Source organism: Pteronotus mesoamericanus, unplaced genomic scaffold (assembly GCF_021234165.1).
Source record: "Pteronotus mesoamericanus isolate MK-2021 breed Mesoamerican mustached bat unplaced genomic scaffold, CSHL_Meso_final contig_20, whole genome shotgun sequence".
NCBI classification, from domain to species: Eukaryota; Metazoa; Chordata; class Mammalia; order Chiroptera; family Mormoopidae; genus Pteronotus; species Pteronotus mesoamericanus.
Window position 1 is genome coordinate 65,129,335 of NW_026555085.1, and position 22,652 is coordinate 65,151,986.

A 22,652-nucleotide genomic window follows, 5' to 3' on the forward strand; every position below is an offset into this window, starting at 1 on the left:
TCTGAAGGAAGACTGGAGAGGAAGAGCTCTCCTATTTCCTCTTCCTTCACTGCTGCTAGCTCAGTAAAGGAGGTGATTAATACTGTCACAATACAGGAGGTGATTGACATCCTGACCCAAACGAAACCGAACCTGGGCCTTTTGGAGGTTGCCCTTCTAGAGAGGTTTTCACTGATCAGCTTTGACTTGGGGGCTTCATGGGGTAGGGGTGGTCTTGTAGACTGAAGACTGTTCATTGTTTGTGCGGCTTTGTGCAGTGTAAAAGCTTGTTTGGATAAAATAAACACTGATGTTAGTTTAACATAAGATTCGTCTCTCATTTCATGGATGTTTAAAAATTAGTTAGGCATCTCTCCAGAAATTAGTCAAGACTATTTCCAGATTTGACTTTGTGAGTGCTCCAAAAATGTATGCGATAGTTGTATGGGGTTCCTGAAATGTGGATAGTATTTTATTTTCACTTCACAGACATTTTAGAGAGGACATCTAACATCTTTGATGACACTTAACGTTTTTGGCCCTTCAGCTTCTCTTATATTTATTATCTAGTTTCTAAACTTACATGTCTGCCAAAGAAGCTGCTACGAGCTGGGTATCCTAATGTTTTCCTTGAGTAATAACTCCCTAATTCAGATGATTACCGATCTGTGTTTTGCGACGGGAAGGAGGGTTTAGAGTTGCAGAGACTGGGAGCTGCTCCTTGCTTCCCTGGCGCAGGGCCCTGGGGCTGAGAGCCGGCTCTTGTGCCCGCAGCCCTGTTTGTTTGTTTCTTCTCTTGTTTAAAACAGAGCGATACTCTGGTTAAGTGCTTCTAATCTGGAGCAAGAGTCAGGCGCCCAGCAGCCTCCCCACCCCTTCACACTTTCCGGAGTTTTGAGGTGATGTTTTTAAAAGGAGAAAAGTTTAAGCTGAGAGAAACTGAAGGACCACACTCACCCTTGTCGAGTCTGAGCGGTTATAAATGACACTCCGAGTGTCCCCATTGGACTGCTACCATCGGTGCGTTCAGTGACCTGAGTCTATGGCCGTGCACTTCTTTCTGGGTGGGGATCCTTTTGTGCCTCTGCCTGATGCCAGGGACTCTGGGCAAAGCGTGGGCTTTTCTGCATCCTCTCTACAAAGCTCTAGAAGCCTTGGCATTGCTCCAGATATGACAGGCTTTCAAAGTTTAATGGACTGTGATATCCAAGGGTCCCCAATACTTTCCAAGCGGAAGCAGGGGCTTGGTTCGTCATTCCACTCCCGCTGCCTCTCCCACGGATTTGGTTAGGCGTGAGAGTGGACTGAGTGACCACACCGCACCGCCTGCTCTTAGGGCTTCCTAGGCTGAAAGAACAGGTCAGGAGGCTGTGGTTTACCAGGACACACTTGGGGACTGACCGGGGCCCCTTTGCTCCCTCCTACTGGAAAAGATAATGGTTTGGGAATGGAATTTTTCGGTTTGCTCACGACAGCCACTGTTGAATTCTCTCTGTTTTGGGAAACTTCGATGGATCCAGTAGAACGCATGGAAAAACTCCCGTGTGGTGTGGTGGGGGAGAGTGCGCTGTGGAGCCTGTCAGCCTAGATTCGAATTCCGACTCTGCCGTCTGCTACCTTGACCACATTATTTAATTTCTCTGTGCCTCAGTTTCCTTCATGGTAGAGGGAATGAGACTGAACAAGATAAGGTTTGTAAAGCACTTTGCATATTGCCTCCCACACACTGTTATGGGCTGAATTGTGTCCCCGCGGCCCCCAGTTCATGTGTCGAAGTCCAAACCCCCGGGACCCCGGACTGTGACTATTTGGAGATAGGGCCTGAAGAGGCAGGTAAGCTAAAGGGAGGTCATTAGGGTGGTGTCCTGAGGTCAATATGACTGGTGTCCTGAGAAGAAGAGGAAATGTGGACATAGGCACAGAGGGATGACCATGTGAAGAAGACACAGGGCGAAGACAGTCATCTACACGCAAGCCAAGGAGAGGGGCCACAGTGCAAACCAGCCCTCCAGGGCCTTGATCTCAGGCTTCAAACCTTCCAAATTGTGGCAACAGTTTCCGTTGTTCAAGTCAGGCAGTCGGTGGTATTTTGTTACGGCAACCCTAGCAACCTAGTACACATACTACGTATGCAATAAATGTTAGCTACGTTTGCTATTATTATTCCAAAACTACTCAGCTGAAGAAAAAAATAAACCTGCCAAAAACAGGGAATTTTAATCAGAAGATAGGGCGTACTAGTGCAGTAAAAATCACCAACTACAAAAGGGAAGTAATAAGAGCATTTATCACTTTTGTGGCTGGGAAGGCCCAGGGAGACACCCTAACTAAGCCGACAGGGTTATGGGTCACAGGGACACTTAGCTGAGCTGGCGAAGTCAGGAAGAAGGTCTGTGGCTGGGGCCTCCCACGCCTGGCTTGGGAGCTCCCTGCTCTGGCACCCTGCAAAGACGGGCTCCCTGGACCTAACCGCTGAGCTAAGGTAACTGGAACCAACTAGCAACAAAAGAGTGTGAATCACTCTTTTGTATAATTTTAATGGATAATATATGCATGAAGTACATAAACAGTACAAAGGTAAGTTAAAAAATTAATTCAGCCTTAACCCTTACCCCAACCTCCATTAAGGCAGCCAATCCTGTTATTTTTGTGCATCCTCTAGAGATACCTGTGTATATTTAAAAATGTATTTGTGTGCATATAAAATGAATATAAATACATAAATATCCTCTGCTTTATTTTTATTGTGATAGAATTGATATATAACATCGTATTAAATGTATGTGTACAACATAACAATATGACGTGTATGCACTATGAGATGATCACAATAGGTTTACTGAACACCCATCACTATATACGGTTATAAAATTTTCTTTCTTCTGATGAGAACTTTTATTGTCTTAGCAACTTTCAAATATACAATACAGTATGGTTAACTTACAGTCAACATGCTGTACTTTAAGTCCTGAGGACTCATTTATAACTGGAATTTTATGCCTTTCGATCCCCTGCACCCATCCATGTCACCCACCTCTGGCCACCCACCAGTCTGTTCTCTGCACCTATGGGTCCAGTTTTTCTTTTTCTATACGCCACAGTCTGTGCAGAAAGTATCCAGCCGTGTACTGTGAAAAATAGAGACATTTATTGAAGAAGATACAAGACACAAGAAACATTGTACACAGGACAATGATGACTCAGTCCCCTTCAAAGTAGGCACCTTGGGACCTCATGTCGCACGGTGCAGCGGCTATAGGGGCGCGCGGCCGCGGGGGAGCGCCGCAGAGAGCGCAGCGCTCCCTGAAACCTGAGGGCAACCGGCTGGGCCCAGCTGAGGTGGGAGCAGGGCTCCGAGACCCACAGAGCCCTCCGCGGGGTTGTCATGGATGAGGCGGATAAACACAAAAGGTCGCAAACACTTCTATTTGCCGGGGAGAGCAGACGGGGCACTTCCCTCTTAGTGGAGAAGGCCGTGGCACACCCCCTAGTGGGGAAGGCCCCGTCGCCCTTTGTTCCAAGGTTTTTATTGAAAAATTTATCAGTGGGCTAGGCAACAGGAATGCATACGTACACTCATTACATTAGCATGTTAAGTTTCACAGAGAATAGATACCTTTAAGAAAACAAGTGACAGGAATTTACTGATTTACATGGGTACAAGAGGAGACCAGTCTAAACAAAAGAGAATGAAAACAAAGGCAAGCGCCTTAATGATAAAGGGGAAGGGGTGTTAATAATGTGAAGGTCCTTCGCAGCATGAGCTGACCAGAGATATGAGGGAGGAACGGAGCACACTCTAAAGAATTTACGTTTAGGTCCGATTACCCTGGCAACTGCCAGATCTGATTTAGGGTTGTTTTTCCTGCACTGTTTCAAGCCTGAGCCAGGCGGGAGGAGGGAACCACCGAGATAAGGAGACTGCTTCTCCGCTGCAATGAAGACTCCAGCTGTGTCCAAACCAAGCCGCGAGGTGTGGGGGCCTTTTTGCCCCTTCTCCGTGTCCCCCAATTTCTTATCTGCTGCCCCTATCGGCCAAGGCCTGTCTTAGGTTGCCCCTCCCCCAAGCGGTCTTACCCGTCCTTGGCAGGGACCATCACAAGGCAAAGCAGAGGGGTGGGGGGTAGCCCCTCTGCCCCGGGGAACAGGTCAAGTCCCCTCAGCAGCCTGTTTCTCCAAGGCCTCCCGATTATTTCCAGCCTTGAGGCCCTCCAACCTGTTGGCAGGGTTACAGCTCCTGAAACCAGGCTGGGCATTTCCCAACAACCTCACACAGTTCTCTCAATTGCCATCAGCTGCCTCATCGTATCTTTCTTAATCTCATCCATGAAAATCACCTTTCAAAGGTGATTTTAGTTTTGGGAAAAGCCAGAAGTTGTAGGGCACCAAATCTGGGCTATGGGGGCTGAGTCACCTGGGGGATTTGTTTTGCCAAAAAACTGCACAAGACATGATCCATGAGCAGGTGCATTGTTGTGATGAAGCTGCCAATCACCAGTTGCCCATAGCTGCAGCCTTCTGAATCACCGAAATAGTTTCCACAGAGGAATGTTCAAGCTTAACACAAAATCTGATGCAGATTCATTGCTCTACTCTCTCAGCCATTTTGAACATAACAGCCACACAGTACACATGCTCACTCAATGGTGTTTACCATCCCCACTGACTAGTACAGTGGCATTTTTCATACATACATATTCTAGTCCACTCTCCTTGGCTGCCAGGTTACATTATGTAATGCAAACTGTTCTTGTTATATTAACAATGGCTGGACTTTTTCCAGACAGATGTCTTAGGTGATCACACTGTCTTTCTCTGACTTATTTCACTTAGCACAATACCCTCAAGTTCCATCCATGCAGTCACAAACGGCAGGATTTCCTTCATCTTTTTTTAAAAAAGATTTTATATTTATATTCTAGAGAGAGGGGAAGGGAGAGGGAAAGAGAGGGAGAGAAATACCAGTGTGTGGTTGCCTCTCACGTACCTCCAACTGGGAATCTGGCCTACATCCCAGGCATGTACCCTGACTGGGAATCTAACTGGCGACCCTTTGGTTTGCAGGCCAGCACTCAATCTACTGAGCAACACCAGCCAAGGCAATTTCCTTTTTTCATGGCTAATATTCCATTGTATATAAATACCATATTTTCATTATCCACTCCTCTGTCAATAAGCACTTTGGCTGTTTCCATGTCCTGGTTATTGAAAGTAATGCAATGAATGTGGGATTCAGATATCTTTTTGAGAAAGTAATTTTGTTTTTTTTTCCAGATAAATACCAAAAGTCGAATCTCTGGGTGATATGGTAGTTCTATTTTTATTTTTTTGAGGAACTTCCATACTTTTTTTTTGTAGTGGCTGCACCAATTTACATTCCCACCAGCAGTGCACAAGGGTTCCCTTCATATTCTCACCAACACTTGTTAATTATTGCCTTTTTTATAATAACCATTCTAATAGGCATGAAGTGATATCTCATTGTGGTTTCAATTTGCATTTCCCTGATGATTGGTAATGTTGAGTATCTTTTCATGTGTCTTTTGGCCATTTGTATGTCTTTGGAAAATTCTCTATTCAGATATGCTTCCCATTTTTATTTTTTATTTTTAAATCATGTTTATTCTATTACAGTTGTCTCAATTTTTCCCCCTTTGCCCTCCTCCACCTGCTAGCCGTATTGGGGCTCCCTTATATGTTACTACCTCTTTCTTCCTTGCTTCCTTTAGGATTCTCTGTTTGTCTTTGATATTTGCCATTTTTATGATGATGTGTCTTGGAGTGGGCCTCAGGGGGTTCTTCTTGAATGGGACTCTCTGTGTTTCTTGGACTTGTGTGACTTTTTCTCTCCTCAAATTAGGGAAGTTTTCCATCATTACTTTTTCAAACAGATTCTCCATCCCTTGCTCCTCTTCTTCTTCTGGTATCCCTATTATACAGATATTACTTCGTTTCAGGTTGTCCTGCATTTCCCTCAATGCCTCTTCATTCTTTTTTGGGTCTTTTTTGGCTCATTTTCTTGCTCTTTCTGGGAACTTTTTTATACCTTGTCCTCCAGCTCGCTGATTTGATCCTCTGCTTCATCTAGCCTGATTTGGTTCCTTCTACTGTGTTCTTCAATTCAGAAATTGTATTCTTCATTTCCTCTTGTCTCTTATTGATAGTTTCTATGTCCTTTTTCATGCTGATATAGTTTGCAGTAAGTTCCTCATAGTTTCCCTGTAGTTTTTGGTAATTCTTTCTGAGCTCACTGAACTCATTGAGCTTCCTTAGAACCATTGTTTGGACTCAGTGTCTGATAGTTTACTTGCCTCTATTTCATTTAGTTCTCTTTCTGGGGATTCCTCCTTTCCTTTTGACTGGGGGGTATTTCTTTGTCTTCCCATTATTTGTGAGACTCTTCTTTTTTGCTTCTGCTTCTTAAATTGATTTGTCTTGATTTCCTGACTTTGTGGTGTGAACTTTTATGGTAGAAGATGGTCGTTTTTTTTCTTTCTGGATCTGCCTCTGATGATGTCAGATGTTGACCCTGTCCGACCTTAGGCACTCTGTTCGAGACTTCCAGTAATCTACTGTCTGTGGCTGTCTCCTTCAGCTATTAATTTAGTCACTCTGCACTCAGCAGGCTGGCTTAGACAGCTCAGGGCAGGGCAGAATCCTTCCTGGGGGTGGGGTTATTGCTTCCTCTCATGCTGCTGCTGCTCAGGGGAGTGGTCTGCCTGCACAAGATGGCTGCTGCTATCTGAGGGATGAGTCAGCACTGGGATCCTGCTGGCTACTCTCTCAGTTCTCTCCCCAAAGCCTCCTTCCCCAATCTCTCTTCCGGCATCTCTAGCTTCCTCTGCCTCCACCTTTGCCGAAGCCCAGGGTAAGTGGCTGCAAATAAAAATTTATGTTTTGGCCCTTTAAAAGGCTCTTTGTGTTTACAGCCTTCTGTGTCTGGCAGAGAGCAACCCGGCTGCTTTTTGCAGCTGGCTTTTATCTGTGTACTTTTTGGGCTCTGGTGCTGTAGGATGGAGATCCCCACTTATGGTTTAGACCCCACTCTTCTCAGGGAGATCCAACTGGCAGTTTCAATATCCTTCTGGTGCTGCTGCCTCTTGGCACCCTGCCCACCTTCTTGAGTCTCTACCGCACTCCTTACCAGCTAGGTTGTATTAAAACTGATTCTTCTGTCTGTCCAAGGTTATAAGGCTCCTCTCTCGCTGTTGTTCAATTGTTTGTTCCAGGTGATTGCTCCACAATTTAGTTGTATTTCCAGGTTGGTCCTGGGAGAAGGTCAGTGTGACTTCCACTTAACTCCTTTGCCATCTTGATTCTCCTCCCATTTTTTAACTGGATTTTTATTAATTTTTTTTTTTTTTTTTTGCTATTGAGTTGTGTGAGTTCTTTATGTATTTTGGATATTAACCTATTGTTAGATTCATGATTTGCAAATATTTTCTACCATTTGATACATTATATTTCCATTTTATTGATGGTTTCCTTTGCTGTACAAAAGCTTTTTAGTCTGATGTAGTCCCACTTGTTTATTTTTGGTGCCCTTGCTTTTGATGCCAAATCCAAAAATCGTTAAGACCAATGAAAAGCAGCTTACTGCCTATATTTTCTTCTAGGAGTTCTATGGTTTTAGGTCTTATATTAAGTCTTTAATCCATTTTGAGTTAATATTTATGTAGATGTAAGATAGGCGTCCAATTTCATTGTTTTGCATGTTGCTGTTCAGTTTTTGCAACACCATTTATTGAAGAGACTGTTCCTTTGTTGTAAATTAATTGACCATATATGTATGGGTTTATTTCTGGGCTCTCTATTCTGTTCCATTGATCTATGTGTCTGTTTTTATGCCAATACTATACTGTTTTAATTACTATAGCTTTGTAATATAGTTTGAAATCAGGGAGCATGATACCTTCAGCTTGTTCTTTCTCAAGATTGCTTTTGCTACTTGGGGTCTTTTGTAGTTCCATACAAATTTTAGAATTGTTCTAGTTCTGTGGAAAATCCATTGGAATTTTAGTAGAGATTGTATTGAATCTGTAAATTTCTTAGAGTAGGGTAGGCATTTTAATAATATTATTTCCTCCAACCCATAAATAGCAAGTTCTGTTTATGGGTTGGAAGATGGAAGAAATTGAAGGAGACACAAATATTCAGTTTATTCAATTTATATGTGTCTTCAATTTCTTTCATCAGTTTCTATAGTTTTTAGAGTACAGGACTTTCACCTTCCTGGTTAAATTTATTCCTAGGTATTTTATTCTTTTTTCATGAAATTGTAAATGGGATTGTTTGCTTAATTTCTCTTTCTGGTAGTTCATTATTACTGTATAGAAATACAACAGATTTATGTATATTGATTTTGTATCCTGTAACTTCACTGAATTTATGTATTAAATCTAACAGTTTTTTTGTTGTATTTCTGTGGTATCAGTTGTAATGGCTCCTCTTTCACTTCTGATTTGAGTTCTCCCCCTTCTTTTCTTGGTAAGTCTAGCTAAAGTCTTGTCAATTTAGTGTTTTTTACATGTAATGTCACCTGCAAGTAGATACAGTTTTACTTCTTCCTTTCTGATTTGGATGTCTTTTATTTCTTTTTCTTGACTAATTGCCCTACCTAGGACTTTCAGTAATACGTTGAATAAAAATGGCTAGAGTGAACATCCTAGTCCTTTTTCGGATCTTAGAGGAAGAGCTTCCATTTTTTTCACCTTTCACTATGATGTTCGCTGTGGGCTTGTCATATATTATATTGAGGTACTTTCCCTCTATACCCACTTTACTGAGAGTTTTTTTTATCATGAATGGATGTTGAATTTTCACAAATGCTTTCTGCGTCTGTTGAAGTGATCATGATTTTTATCCCCCCTTTTATTAACGTGGTGCATCATTGATTTGCAGATATTGAACCATCCGTGTGTTCCAGGGATAAATCCCACTTGATCATGGTATAATCCTTTTAATATATTGTGAATTTAATTTGCTAGGATTTTTGTTAAGGATTTTGGCATCTATATTCATCACATTATTGGCCTATGATTTTCTTTCCTTTTTTTTTTTTTTGTTGTTGTTGTTGTTGTTGTTGTGAAGAAGGAAACAAACTTAATTCGGTTCAAAACAGATCCATGGTAATATAGCTGTGCTGGGGCCAGGCCTCTCTTGACTAGATAGCTCTGCTCTGTTCTCCTGTGGTTTGTTCAGCTCCGTGCCAGTCTGCTTTGTACTGTGCCTCACTGCTCCGCTGTGCTTTGGTGTGCTCTGTTCTCTGCCAGCCTGCTCTGGCCTGCGCTGGTCTGCTCTGCTCTGCTCTGGTGAGACATTTTGGTGTTTCAGCTCAGCCAGGGAAACACAGTCTTCAGTGGAAAGGGAAAGAAAGTGCATGTCTATAATTTTCTTGTAGTTTTGGTCTGGTTTCTTGAGTCTCAAGAAAACTTCTTTGTAGTGTCCTTGTCTGGTTTGGTCAGGGTAATTCTGGTCATGTAAAATGAGTGTGGATGTGCTCCTTCCTTCTCTATTTTTCTGGAAGAGTTTGAAGACTAGTATAAATTCTTCCATAAACGTTTGGTTGAATTTATCAGTGAAGCCATTCGGTCCAGGACTTTTGTTTGTTGGGAGGTTTTGCTTACTGATTCTCTCTCTTCACTAGTATTGGTCCATTCAGGTTTTCTGTTTCTTTATGATTCAGTCTTGGTAGCTTGTATGTTTCTAGGAATTGTTTAAAAATATTTTATTTATTTATTTTTAGATAGAGAGGAAGGGAGAGAGAAAGAGAGGGAGAGAAGCATCAATGTGTGGTTACCTCTTGTGCGTCCCCTACTGGGGATCTGGCCTGCAACCCAGGTATGTGCCCTGACTGGGAATTGTACCAGCAACCTTTGGTTTGCAGGCCGGTGCTCAATCCACTGAGCCACACCAGCCAGGGCTGTTTCTAGGAATTTATCCACTTCTAGATTGTCCAGTTTTTGCCACATAATTGTTTATAGTAGTTTCAAGCCTTTGTATTTCTGTGGTATCAGTTGTAATGTCTCCTTTCATTTCTGATTTTATTTGAGTTTTCTCTATTTCTGGGTGAGTCTGATAGCTTGCCAATTTTGTTAATCTTTTTTAAAAAAACTAGCTCTTTTTCTAGTTCCTCGAAGTGTACAGTTAGGTTTGTTGAGGTATTTTTTTAATTTATTGATTTTAGTGTGTGTGGGGGGAGGGGAGAGAGAGATTGATTTATTGTCATACCCATTTATACATTAATTGGTTGACTCCCACATGTGCCCTGACCAGGAACTGAATGCACAGCCTTGGTGCATTGTCATCATGCTTCAACAAACTGAGCTACCTGGCCAGGGCGAGATTTTTTTTTTCTTTTTTTTAATGCAGGTGTTTTATAGATGAGGTGATGGGTTTACATCCTTTTTCCCCTTTCAGGCTTATCCCTCACTAAGCAAAGGAACTTGAATTCAAATTGAGGTCTGTTCAAATTGAGGACTCCAAAGCTTGAGTTCTTTTTACTGAGCTGTCTTACTTCTGAATTGAAGATCCCTACATGTGAACTGACCTCTTGACTCAGGCGGATCATCCAACCCCCTCATTCACTTTTGGTCCCTTGTAATGTGTCCACAGAACTGCTCTAGTTCCAGTGACAATGCTGGTTGCTAGACCTCGTGGGTATTTGACACTCTTTAATTCATTCAGTCATTTATCAGTCACCTGAGGGACCCACGTGCCAGGCATTATGCTGGTGTTGGGATATGCTGGAAAACACACCAGACATATCTGACTTCATATGTAAACTTTAATAGAAAGATTGATCAAATGTTGGCACCAAGAATCAACAGCAATTGTTGTCAAAGAAGCACACAAGGAGATGGGAACATAGACCTGGCTTGTGGCATTTTGTGCCTTGGCAAGGTGTGGCCAGAGGGTCTTGCTTCCCATCAAGGATGTAGACTTCCACTTTATCTCCCTGTTGTCAGTGCTGTCCCTCATCCTGCCTCCACACTGCCCAGGGGCGCCAAGCTCAGTCAGTGCCCTTGTGGTTCCCATTCTCTATAGAATAAGCTTAAATTAACTGTGTGTGTGAGGGGAAGACAGGGTGGGGTTACGTATGTGGAGTCAAGCTGGCCTGTGGAGGCTAACTGCTCCTTGTAAGCAATCAGTTTCCACCTGGGATCTGCTGTATCAAAGTCTTTCTCGAGTTCTTTAGCAATGACTGGTATTTGCCATCTCTTTCTTATTTTTCTGATTGTCCAATAGAGGACGAGGTGGCAAAAACATCTTTACTTCATCATCTTGAAACCAATGTCAATTTACTTTTATGTCTGTCCCAATAGGCTGTGACATACTTGAGAAGAGAGGGTTATCTTGGTATTTCTAGATGAGCAAAAAAAAAAAAAAAAAAAAAAAAAAATGCGGGGCACATCTTAGATGCTAATTAAGTATTTTTTGAGTAGTAATATTTTGCATTTGTGTAACTATTATGTATTCACCCTCATTCCCATTCATAAAGCCTCTATTGGGTAATCAGGGAAGGTCACTATCCTCAATTTTCAAAGACTGTAACTATTATTAAACTTAATACCTATGACTAAATTTGTTGGTTTTCCAAAGAGTTGTATTCCCATTAGTGATCATGAGGAAGCCCAGGGCATGAGGTCTCCTTATTCTCCTTATCCTCTATTATTCCTTCCTGAAAACCTCTCTCTTTCCCTCCAACAAAAGGCACCTGCGGCGGCGTCAGTTGCCAAGTCAGGTAGACTCACAGGCAATAAGATGGTATTTTGATTTAAAAACTCCTTCATCTGTCTTCTGATCATATTATCTTTTCCCCAAATATATGTAGAGACCTGCTTTTATAAACCTCAATTTCCTCTACAAAATACTTTGCTTTGTAAGTCACTTTTGGGACTTGGCCAAAGTGACTTAACAGAGCTTTGGGTGAGGGTGTGGAAATGAGACAGATGCAGTGGATCCAGCACTGGGACTTACAGGACTTCTTCCTTAGGTCTCAAACACTAGAAATAATCCATGACTATTTTCCTATATAAAGCTATCCATTAAGCAGAACTCTGGGGGTATTAATGGTACCAGACTTCATTTTGGTTTTTATAAAACCAAAAATGGTTAAAGGTAACAAGTCCTATCACATCAGTGGAAAGAGAAGATATGGGATAAGAGTAAGTACAGTGCGCTTCGCAGACTCTCCTACAAGAGCTTGTCTTGCTAAGAGATGTTGGGACACATCCAGGCCAAAACTAGCACCTGGAGCACTGCTGTCTTCCTCTTCCCTTCCCTCTGTTCATGGCAGGGCCTCAATAATGTTTACAGCTTGGTTTCTACTTTATAAAATCAAGTATGCAAAATTTTAAGAAATACTATTTTGAAATTGAGAAATCAATGTAAAAGCTTGACAGGCCCTAAAGAAATATTGCTGCTTTAACTATTGTGAAATGAAAACAGCCCTGGCCAGTGTGGCTGAGTTGGTTGAGTGTCATCCTGCAAACACAAAGGCCACAGGTTCGATTCCTGGTCAGGGCACATGCCTGGGTTGTGGGTTTGGTACCTAGTTGGGGCACATCCAAGAGGCAACCAATTGATAGTTTCACTCCCTCTTTCTCCCTCCCTTCCTCTCTTTCTAGAGTAAAAAACAAACAAAATTAAAAAAAAAAAACCAACAGAGTAGATGGAAAGAGTGAGATTATATAGCTGCAACAGGGGATTGTAGGTCCCAGGGCAACAGGCCTGATGGCAGTGTATGTAACTTGATACTAATGGGAATGTGGCCCATGACCATCCAGGGCTAAATGGAGTCCATGAACCCTTCAGGCGGCCTCCTCCAGCCCTCACAGGATTACCTCCTCTCAGAATTCTTCGTAGCTGCCTTGTCTGCATTTTTATCTGCTTTTCCCAGTATAGTGTCACAGACACTGCTAGAGAAGTGATCATATGGAATTGAATATTGCATGGTCGGCACCTGCCTGTTTCCCATTGTTTACTGGGACCTCTGGGATGGGGCGAGGCGGTAGAGTTGTAAGGAGCTTTTGTTAATACTTCACATCTAAGGAAAGGCATTGGCGGGAAGTGGGCAGAATGAGAGAAAATGATGTTTTAACAAACTTGAGAATAATGAAATTATTTCTTCGGCATTATTTGGAAAAGTTGTGTGTGTTATGTCATATATAAGTGTATATTCTGGGTAAAAAGACAAAACTTTATTAAAAGCTGATTGAAAAGAGAGGAAAAATAATTATGAAAGTATACTGAAAGCTTCTTACAAAATATTTTTTGTTTTGATAAAATAGGTTCAAGTTTCAATACTTTTCACCAGTGACAGTTACTGAAATAGCAAATAAATCTCACTGAAAGGCAGCGGGCACCAGACTCAGAGGGCAGTGACCAGGGAGGCACCCCGCTGCAGGAAACGGGGCCAGGGATGCCGGGCGCCTAGGACTGAGCTGGTTTGGGGCACTGCTGCTGCTAACCATTTGTTGGTTTTGTTGTACCCCATTATAACAAAGTTAAGAATGGTTATTCTGTTGAGAATATTGTGTCCAGTTACTATGATGAGAGAGAGATGACGTTAAGAGGAAGACCTGATAGCACAGAACTTAGAAGTGGAAAGAACAGAGAGCACTTCATCAGTGGCCACCCACACAGGGGTAGGAAAACCCCACTTCTGAGGACTGCTCCAGGCCCCCAAAGACATCCCCCAGACGTAGGGATTCATGACATCTCTGTGGGACTTAGGAGACATATGTACAGGAACATGATTTTGTATATTTTTGATTCTGTATTTACCATGTAAAATATTTTCAGAAAACTGATCCTCCCAGTATCTGGAAGTATTGAATTTGGCAATGGAAGACCTATTTTTGGTGCATTTTCTATGTCAATGTAAGAAATATTTTCTGTTGAAAAAATTGGCATTTAAGTTTTAAAAAGTAATGTAATTTTTGTTTTCCCTCTGGAAAATCCTGGCTTCAAGATTACTTATATCTAAATTAAAACGAACTCAGAAGATCTACTAACCAGTAGACTCTTAGAACGCTAAAAAAATGAGAGCTAAATTTTTCCTAGACAACTTTTGCTGCCTTTTTTTTTTTAATCCTAAAGTTTTGGTAAGAAAATTATAACACCAATTAAGACATAACCAGTTTAATGTACCTCACTAAAATTCAGAACAGGGTAGAATAGGAAGTAACCGATGTAGGCTTGTAAAACCAATGAAGATAATACCATTTACAGCAAGATTAAAAATCACACTGCCATATTTCATATTTTATTCAATTTTATTATGGTTTCCATTATTAACTTTTAAAACAAAATGATTTCCAGTTTAAAAAACAATGCACTGACCACATAATTCCTTCTTCATTTTACAGTTATACAAATATTCTAAATACACATTTTGTGTTCAAGGTGATGGCAAATAAGATTAACTGTACAGTACATAAGGAAAGAAAATATTTTAAGCATATTTAGAAGCAATAGAAATGTCTATACAAAACAAGCAAAAATGGAATAAAATTTCTTATTTTTAAAGTATTGCAACAGGCCCACAGGTTTGTAACAAAAATGTCTTTGCACAGTTCCTCACAATGCCCCATTAATAGCTAAAGCAAGACAGCGGTTTTAGAAAATAATGTTTCAAAATGCTACACATGGTACTACTGTTTGCACAGTTTGATCAGAATAACAACTCTACTCTGAGTCAAGCAAAACCTAGAGGAAATATACCAAACAACTTGAAAATCATTTGTATAAAATTCATTGCACATTTTACTCAGTTGTTTGAAAAGTAAAAAAGTGTATTTACAAAATATTTCGCAGTCAAAATTATAAAGTGAATGGATATCTCTAAGTAACACATCTTGATACAGAGAGTTCAAGGAAAACACACGAATGGTTTTTTCAGAAGAGGTTTTCAGTGCTCCTTCCACAGGGAAGTAAATATGGTCTACTCAAATGGATTTACAAGATGGTACACATACTGGAGCAAATTCCACATCTGCATTATAAAACAATGTTAAAAGGTGAAAGGATGAGGAATTTGTACATTGTAAGAAGTGAGCTATTCGGAGATCAACAAATACAATTTTTAATTCAGCATAAAAGTCTTCATAGTCTTCAGATAACAGACAGACAATGAACATACTTGACTCGATGAAAGTTGAAAAAGCACCATGCACAACAGTTCAGTGGTAAACGCTGAAAAAAATAGCACCTGGAATTCTGTGATATTGAGAATTTAGAACTGGTCTAGTAATTGCCGGAGATATGGTGCCTTGGATAATTCTCTATTTACTCGGGAAAGTTTGAAAAGTACTGGGCAGTTCAGAGAAACACATGGGATGTGTCGATCAAAGCAGCCTGTACAGTTCCTGCATATCTGAAAGCAGAAGAGGAATACGTAAAACAACAGGAAAATTCCTATGTACATGTGTAAACAATAAACTTTTATAATGCCTCCTTTCTGACTCACCACAGATTATTGGCAGTCATCTGACATAATAAATTATAGAACATTTCATTAATTTTCATCTCTTTGAAGCCTGGGCTATTCTATTGAGGTATTTCTAAAGGATATTATTTCACAAAACATAGAGCTCAAAATTCTCTAAGGATTAATTTCATTCCTGAGATCACTTTCATATTCAGTAGAATTCTATTATATTAAGATACACATAATAAACTACCCAATTACCATTCAAAGACTGTCTCTTAAATGAGCTATAAACACTTTTTTTCCAGTTACTCAGATTTAACTTTTAATGCCAATCATAAAAAAGTTATCCATTTTCTTGTTTCAGAAGACAAAATGTCAGTATGAGAAAAATCAAAGGATGAGGGTTTGAAAGCAGTAGTCTAGACCAGTGCTTCTCAGCCCTGGCTGTACATGAGCTTAACCCTAGATCAGTGAACAGAAGAGAGAATGAAATGAATGGAGGCCCTAAGAAGCTTTACTTCTTAGGGCTCCCAGGTGATTCTGGTACATAGGATTTGATCGGAAGGAAAATAATAACCATAAAGCAATTTTAAAAAGAGAGAAGTGTCATTTCTTACATAATGATCAGGTTTTAATACGTAAAGTCTCGAGTCACACACACATAGTTAAAAAATGATTCTAAAGCAAAACATCAAAAAATTAAAAAGGTAACTGGGGGATCCCAAGGGTCAAGAAAACACAGGCTGATTTTTTACTTGAATAGTGTATCCAAGTGATTTTAAAAAAGAATACTAAATAACTACTACTCTAGGCTGTCTTTTGAGAGAGAGCTCCTGTTTTAGAGGTGTCTCACTGGGCAACACATTTTTGTTCTTTGCCCTAATGTCTTCTAGTCAACTGAAGGGCCCGTTTTTCTGAGCACACTGGTTATTGTATCTAATATGATACTGCCACAAATAAACTGCTGAAACTAAGCATGCCGTTCCACGATGAAGCCTTTCATTAATTAGATCTCTCACAAAGAGACTCAAATCCATTCCCAAGTACAGAATTTTTGTCTTACAGCTCTGTCGGCTGCAGCTCTACTCCGGTGCCGGGACAAGCTGGTAAATATTTATGCGCTCTCTGTGCTTGTCTGACAGATGAGCTCAGATGGAATTACTTGCCTCACTAAATTTAACTCAGTGTTTATATTTAGTTCCTGGATCCTTTACTGGCTATTTAAACACTGAGCATTATAGCTCAGTTCAGCTTACATTTAAACCCCTAAGCATCACAACCTGGACACTTACTTTTTAGGTCACAAGGAGGGAGACATTTACAAAAAATATCTGCTTTAATCTTTGTTGATTTTTTCTTTTTGCTATCCTTTGGCTTTCTTATTTTTCAAAAGTTTTCAGTCAGATGCTTAATTCATTTATTTTCATTCATGTTCACTATTATAAGTGTTTGAGGTGATGAATTTTTCTGAGATATGCTACAGCTGGCTATAATCTTATACAATCATCATTTGAATTCTTAAAAGCCTAATCTCCTCAGAGAGATGCTTTCTCTCCCTGTTCACCTGTGTGACAGCTACGCTTTCCTCCTAGGAGTTTGTGGATTGAGTCTGTGTTGGTTCAAAAGCTTCTTTACTTTGAGGACAAGAGGCAGAGCCTGGCCTTCATATATTAGTGGTTGAGCAGATGAGCAGATGAGTAGCTCGGAATGACCGAGTAAGAGCCTTTGCAACGTTAGAGCTTGATGGGACCTATGAAGGATCATCGGGTCAACCTCTGCATCCTGATAAAACGGAGGCCAAGGGGCGTGGCCAGTGTTATGATGTCTACATTAGAATACTGATGTCCTTCCTGTCAGCACAATTCATGTGCCATTAAATCATACTGTCTCTCATATTGTTCTTCTCTATAGCCTGAAAGTGAAAAAATGTAACTTGAAATATGGCATAAGCTATCATCACTCTTTTAAGTAATATACTATTTGTTTTTAAAAAATGCACTCTGATAATTTTTTAGATATTATTTTCCAACTTATTTCAAGAGATTCCTGTTGTTTATGTCTGCCAGAATTCCTGCTTGAAAAAATCTGCATTTTATGTTTATATCCCAACTCAGCCACTTATTAGCATGTGTCCATTTACTCTTGTGTCAGAGGGCTAGACGCTCCTTACTTTAGTCTCTGGCCTAAAGTAAGACTTAATCATGTTAATGTTAATTTTCTACCTGGACCCTAGAATGGCAAACCTTCCAAGCTTACCAGCCATTCTCTAGGACAACCAGATTTTTATGAGAAAGGTAAGGTGATATGGTAGACAAAGCAGCTGGCACTTTACTTTCTTTTAAAAAATAGTATTATAAAAAAAACTGGATTCTAGGTTTTAATAAACATAATACATTAGTCCATAAAAAATAAATTATGAAACATATTAAGCCATTTTAGGTAGTTTAGTTCAATTATACTTTTGAGATTTTAAGATGCTTATTAAGTCTGAATCCCTTGAGAGCTCACTGTATTTCCGTGAATAATCAGATTGCTTGGAATTCTGGGTCTACTGAACAAGCCCGTACCTTTAAAAGTTGCTCCTGTTTACGTTCCAGCTCTCGAATTTCTTGGTTGAGGATGACGGCAACATGCTGAGGTTGGCTCCGACATTTACCGCAGATGCCGTGCTGGGTCAGGTCGTCACACACAGGACAGTGCAAGGCAGTGAAATATTGTGAAATAGTGCCTTTCCGCCCTTCTAGTTCACTTCGAGAGGAGCTGGTGGCTTTCTGGATCTAGAGGAACATCAATTCAGAAATAATCCCGAGCCGGTGCATAGCAGAGCTGCTACTCTCATGCTAATTACAGGTTTACTAAGGCACTGTCATTCACTCAACAAATACCGAGTAGCTACCGTGTGTCAGGCACTGTTCTAGACAGCTGTAGAAATGAACAAAGTCCTTCCTTTCACAGAAATTACATCTTAATTATCATCAGGTATGTTATTTTCTTTTGGGGGAAAATACAAAAACAAAACAAAGCCCCGTCTCCTGCCACTCAGTACTTTTGGCTGAGGTACACAGATGTATGAGATCCTAGAGGGCAATGGGATCAGAGAGGACAATGGGAGATATCCAGGCTGTGTAAGGATGCACAATTTGGGCCATGGAAACAAGGCAAGGAGAAGGTTAAAAATAACTGGTTAGGAAGTAAGGTGCAAAACTGAAGCAGAAGTAACCTGGAGCATTTCAAATATAACTGAACACATGTCACCTAAGCGGTCTTCATTTGAAGTTAATACTGGTTTCAACAATCTGTCTTCTGGTGCTCTTACTGCATTGAAATAATATTATCATATTATTATAACGCCCTTGGTGTATTCTCCTGGTGTCTTATAAATCACTTTGCAGAAGAGTTACTAGGTCAGCTTCTTATAAACGCCAGCAATTTACCATTCTTGCTGGGAATGAAAGGGAAACTAGGAATACCTTTCTGGTGTAGAGCTAGGACAGGGCATCATAGCTATTGACCAGTACAGATTCTCTGAAGCACAACCTCAACCTCAGTTTACTAGCTTATTCTTTTCCTTGGGGCCCTAAGTGCTTACGGAGAAAGTAAAAATAATCTGAGTACAGCTTCCATCAGATTGCCTGAATACCATCAGCCTTTCATAACCTGAGAACAGCAAATGAGCAGATCTAATTCTAAACAGGAGTAAAAACTACTTCTCTCTGAGAGTACTGTGGCCCAGATTATTACAGAATCGGATCACTCCTTCACGCTTCTAATGGGTAAACTACGATTGCTAAGAGTCCACACTGCATGTTTGGTAAAATGCTATTTTAACATTCTTTAGTCAGTTTCTTCAGGACTATGTCTAGGTACTACTTTCTATACATTTCTTCAATACCCATTTTGAAGGAATTTTTGCTCTCCACTTATGTTTTATTAGCTGGTTTATTCTGAGTTACTTTGTAATTGAGTGTTTACCACTGAAATAGTTGTGGGACTTATTTTAATTTTCTATAATCTGGCCAACTGGAAAGAAGCTAGGAAGGTTTTTGTAGAAAACTTAAAGTTCCTATTAGAAAACCAGAAGAGCATGGTACCTTGGCTGGTTCGGGATAATAGAACACCTGCTTTGCCTCTCACGGCACATAATTAAATTACTTCTACTGGAAATTTCATGTGGATTCCCTCCATAGTTATAGCACAGGTACCATTTAGTAGACTTACCCTCGGTAATTCATGATGCCAGCTGAAGACATCAATACCAATAAGTGAGAAGACTCTTGCCAGGGGTGGAAGGATTTGCTTGGTGATATAGTAAGTGGCATTCAGTCTCAGAGTCGGGTCCTGCAGGACTTCTACGGGTCGCCGGACCAGCTGGATGAGCGGTACTCCGGGGGGCCCATAAATGATCACATACGGCACTCGCTCCCCAACTCGAGGCTCAGAGCGCCGGTCATAAGTCAGCATCTTCCTGTTTAAATCCAAATAACATACACACTTAAAGACTGTTATGGAAGGCACCTTTCCGGAAAATTAAAGGAGAATTAAACAATGATGGAACCATGAGAAATCTACAAGGGATAATTTAAGTTAGAGTTACAACTTTTTGGAGAACTATACACTTCACTTAGCTGGCTCTGAGTGGATATGCTGTAAGAATTTAAAACTTACTCGGTGAATCACTGCCACATGAGAAACAATGTGAGTTGGCAGAGATCGACTAGCTAAAAATGTTCTCTCCCCCCTAAGAATAAGAACTAAAAATCATAAATCTAACAATGAAAGACAAAAGAAAATGTAGCTGGGTGATCTGACTCCAGAATGATACCATATTAAGTGCTTGGGCAGATCAATATTAAGGACAACCTAGTGATTCTGATGTGAGAAACAATGATTCAAGCTCTGTACCAGATTACGATTTCACGGGTTTCAGTTACACAGAGGGGGCCCAGATGAGGAGTTCCAAGCTCCTTCTTCCTCTTGCGAACTCCTCGAGTGCTGGGAACATGCACCCATCTTTAGTGCGGCTTTATGTGGGCCGGTGAAGAAACAATCGTGTGTCTGTGCCACTGGACTCGGTGTTTCTTCATTTACTCCCAACAATTCAGGATCCCAGCACTACACTTGCTGAATATTGATAGTTACACATCATTACCTTGTAAGTTCAAGGGCTGGCACGCAAGCTCCAGGTTTATAAGAGGAACTTCCTCTGTATTCCTTGGCAAAGATAAAGTCTTGTATGCTGGCCTTTCCTTCCAGAAGCTTCATACACTGTCGCTGAACATACTGTTTAATTAAACTTATATCTCTTGTTTCAAATAGCAGCTTTAGGGAACGCTCAAGTATCTTTAAAAGAAAAAAAGGATATGCTCATAAAGATAAAATATCCCCTAACATATCATCATTATTGTTATATTTTCAATTATGTAACTACTGGATTACTTGATCTACCTAAATACCTGCTATTTACAAAGACTGGATAATTAAATTATTATAAGTTGGAAAATATTTGAGACTTTATATAGCTTGCTATTACTAAAAATAGAATATCACATAGTTTGAGGAAAATTTTATTGAAATGACATGCAGATGAAACACCTGCTATGTGATGAGCAACATGAAACATTTAAATTTTCTTAAACAGGTGAAAGCATTCTAGACACAAGAAGCCACACATGATTTCATGTATTGTTTTTTTATTTACCCTGTTATAAAAAAAAGCCTGATTCAGGGAGACAGAAAGAAGTTTAAATATCACTAAGCAGTGAAATCAAAATTAGTCTTTTGCCTTTTTATAGTGTCAATAAATACATACCAACTGTAACAGAACTTTGTTTCTGTACTGGAAATATTTCTACTAGGAAATCTACATCCAGTAGATTTATGTAGTGGACTGAATTTAAATGAGCTCCAGGTGAAAGTTCTCTGTCTTATTTTGAGTGCTGGAACCCAAAACATATCTACACAAGAAGTTTGCTAAATTAGCCTAGGTACAATTCTTCCCTGAGAGAAAGAATGCACTGGATGATATCTCTAACAGAAACTAGTATTAAATAATATTTCAAATTCATATAACATTACATGTATGACATAATATAATGACATATTGACATTAATAGATCAGTAGGCAATCTATTATGCTTTTAATGCCTCTAAAACTCAGTGCGTAGAGTACTTTTATAAAATGTTAACATTTCATAAAATAAAAGTACTCTACACACTGGTTATAGGAAGAGCCTAGGACTGAGTAAAGAAAAATTAAATATAAAATACTATGGTTAATATAGTATCATTGTTCAGAAATCTTCCTAACTTGTATTTGACAGCCCAGGTAAACAACATTTCAATTAATTTAGGATGCATTATATTGCTTATGAAGTATCTCTGTTGCTAGTTTCTCTTCTTTATCCAAAAGCTCCCTATCTTTAGAGTGTTGTCATATGATAATATTTATTACCTCCAGGTCACAGGTAGGAAATCCATATAAAGCTTTTTTTAAAGCAATTGTGATAAAAGGAAAGGTGTGGGAAGAAATTAGAAACTAAGGACTAAAATCAAACTTAAGTTGTTTCACTAGAAATGAATTCTCAAAAATCAGTTAGTTCCTATTACGGTTATAGACAGTCACATGGGCTATTGTTCCTCCACCTAAGTGTGTGCTTAAAGGCTTTCACCAGATTCTTTAGCTACTTATTTCTTAAAGATAAAAACAAGATAGATGAAACTTACCTTAGAAACAGCAGGGCAGGAATCTCTTCTGACTGTTTCTATTCCTTTTGCATCAAATACTGGGTCCTTTTGGTCCAGTGTTTCATACATGTAACCCACATATCTCTTTTTTGTTTGTAAAACACAGGGAAGATATACCTGTGGTGATATTAACAAAACATCTCTCAATAACCATTTTCCCTACCATGAATACCTTTATTTTTAGGTCTTTTTTTCTCTTTAACCAAATGTCAATTATAGAAAAATTCCAGCTATGGCTTAGGGACCAATGAATTCATGATACAATACTTGGAGGTGTTAAATTAAAGACAATGAGTTGTCTTTAAGTCTTTATCATTCCTTTACTTTTGCTCCTACCACTACTGACACTGCTTTCTTGAAAGTCATCATCACATCTTTTTATTTATTTTTTTAAGATTTTATTATTTCTAGAGAGAGGAGAAGGGAGGGAAAGAGGGAGAAAAACATCAATTTGTGGTTGCCTCTCGTGCACCCCCTACTGGGGACCTGGCCC

The 22,652-nt window shown here is 39.9% G+C and overlaps 1 protein-coding gene across 2 annotated transcripts in view; it reads right to left on the reverse strand.

Moving 5' to 3' along the window:
• Window positions 1-14,285: 14,285 nt before the first annotated feature.
• REV3L (REV3 like, DNA directed polymerase zeta catalytic subunit) overlaps window positions 14,286-22,652 on the reverse strand; it is a 154,701-nt gene continuing 146,334 nt past the window's right edge. For both annotated transcript variants that reach the window (XM_054569835.1, XM_054569836.1), the window contains exons 28-32: window positions 22,139-22,276; window positions 20,565-20,755; window positions 19,634-19,880; window positions 17,983-18,192; window positions 14,286-15,358 (exon numbers count right to left, since the gene is read on the reverse strand). In XM_054569835.1, the coding sequence (XP_054425810.1) occupies window positions 15,218-15,358; window positions 17,983-18,192; window positions 19,634-19,880; window positions 20,565-20,755; window positions 22,139-22,276 (927 nt within the window). In that variant the 3' untranslated portion in view covers window positions 14,286-15,217. The remainder of the gene's footprint in view (window positions 15,359-17,982; window positions 18,193-19,633; window positions 19,881-20,564; window positions 20,756-22,138; window positions 22,277-22,652) is intronic.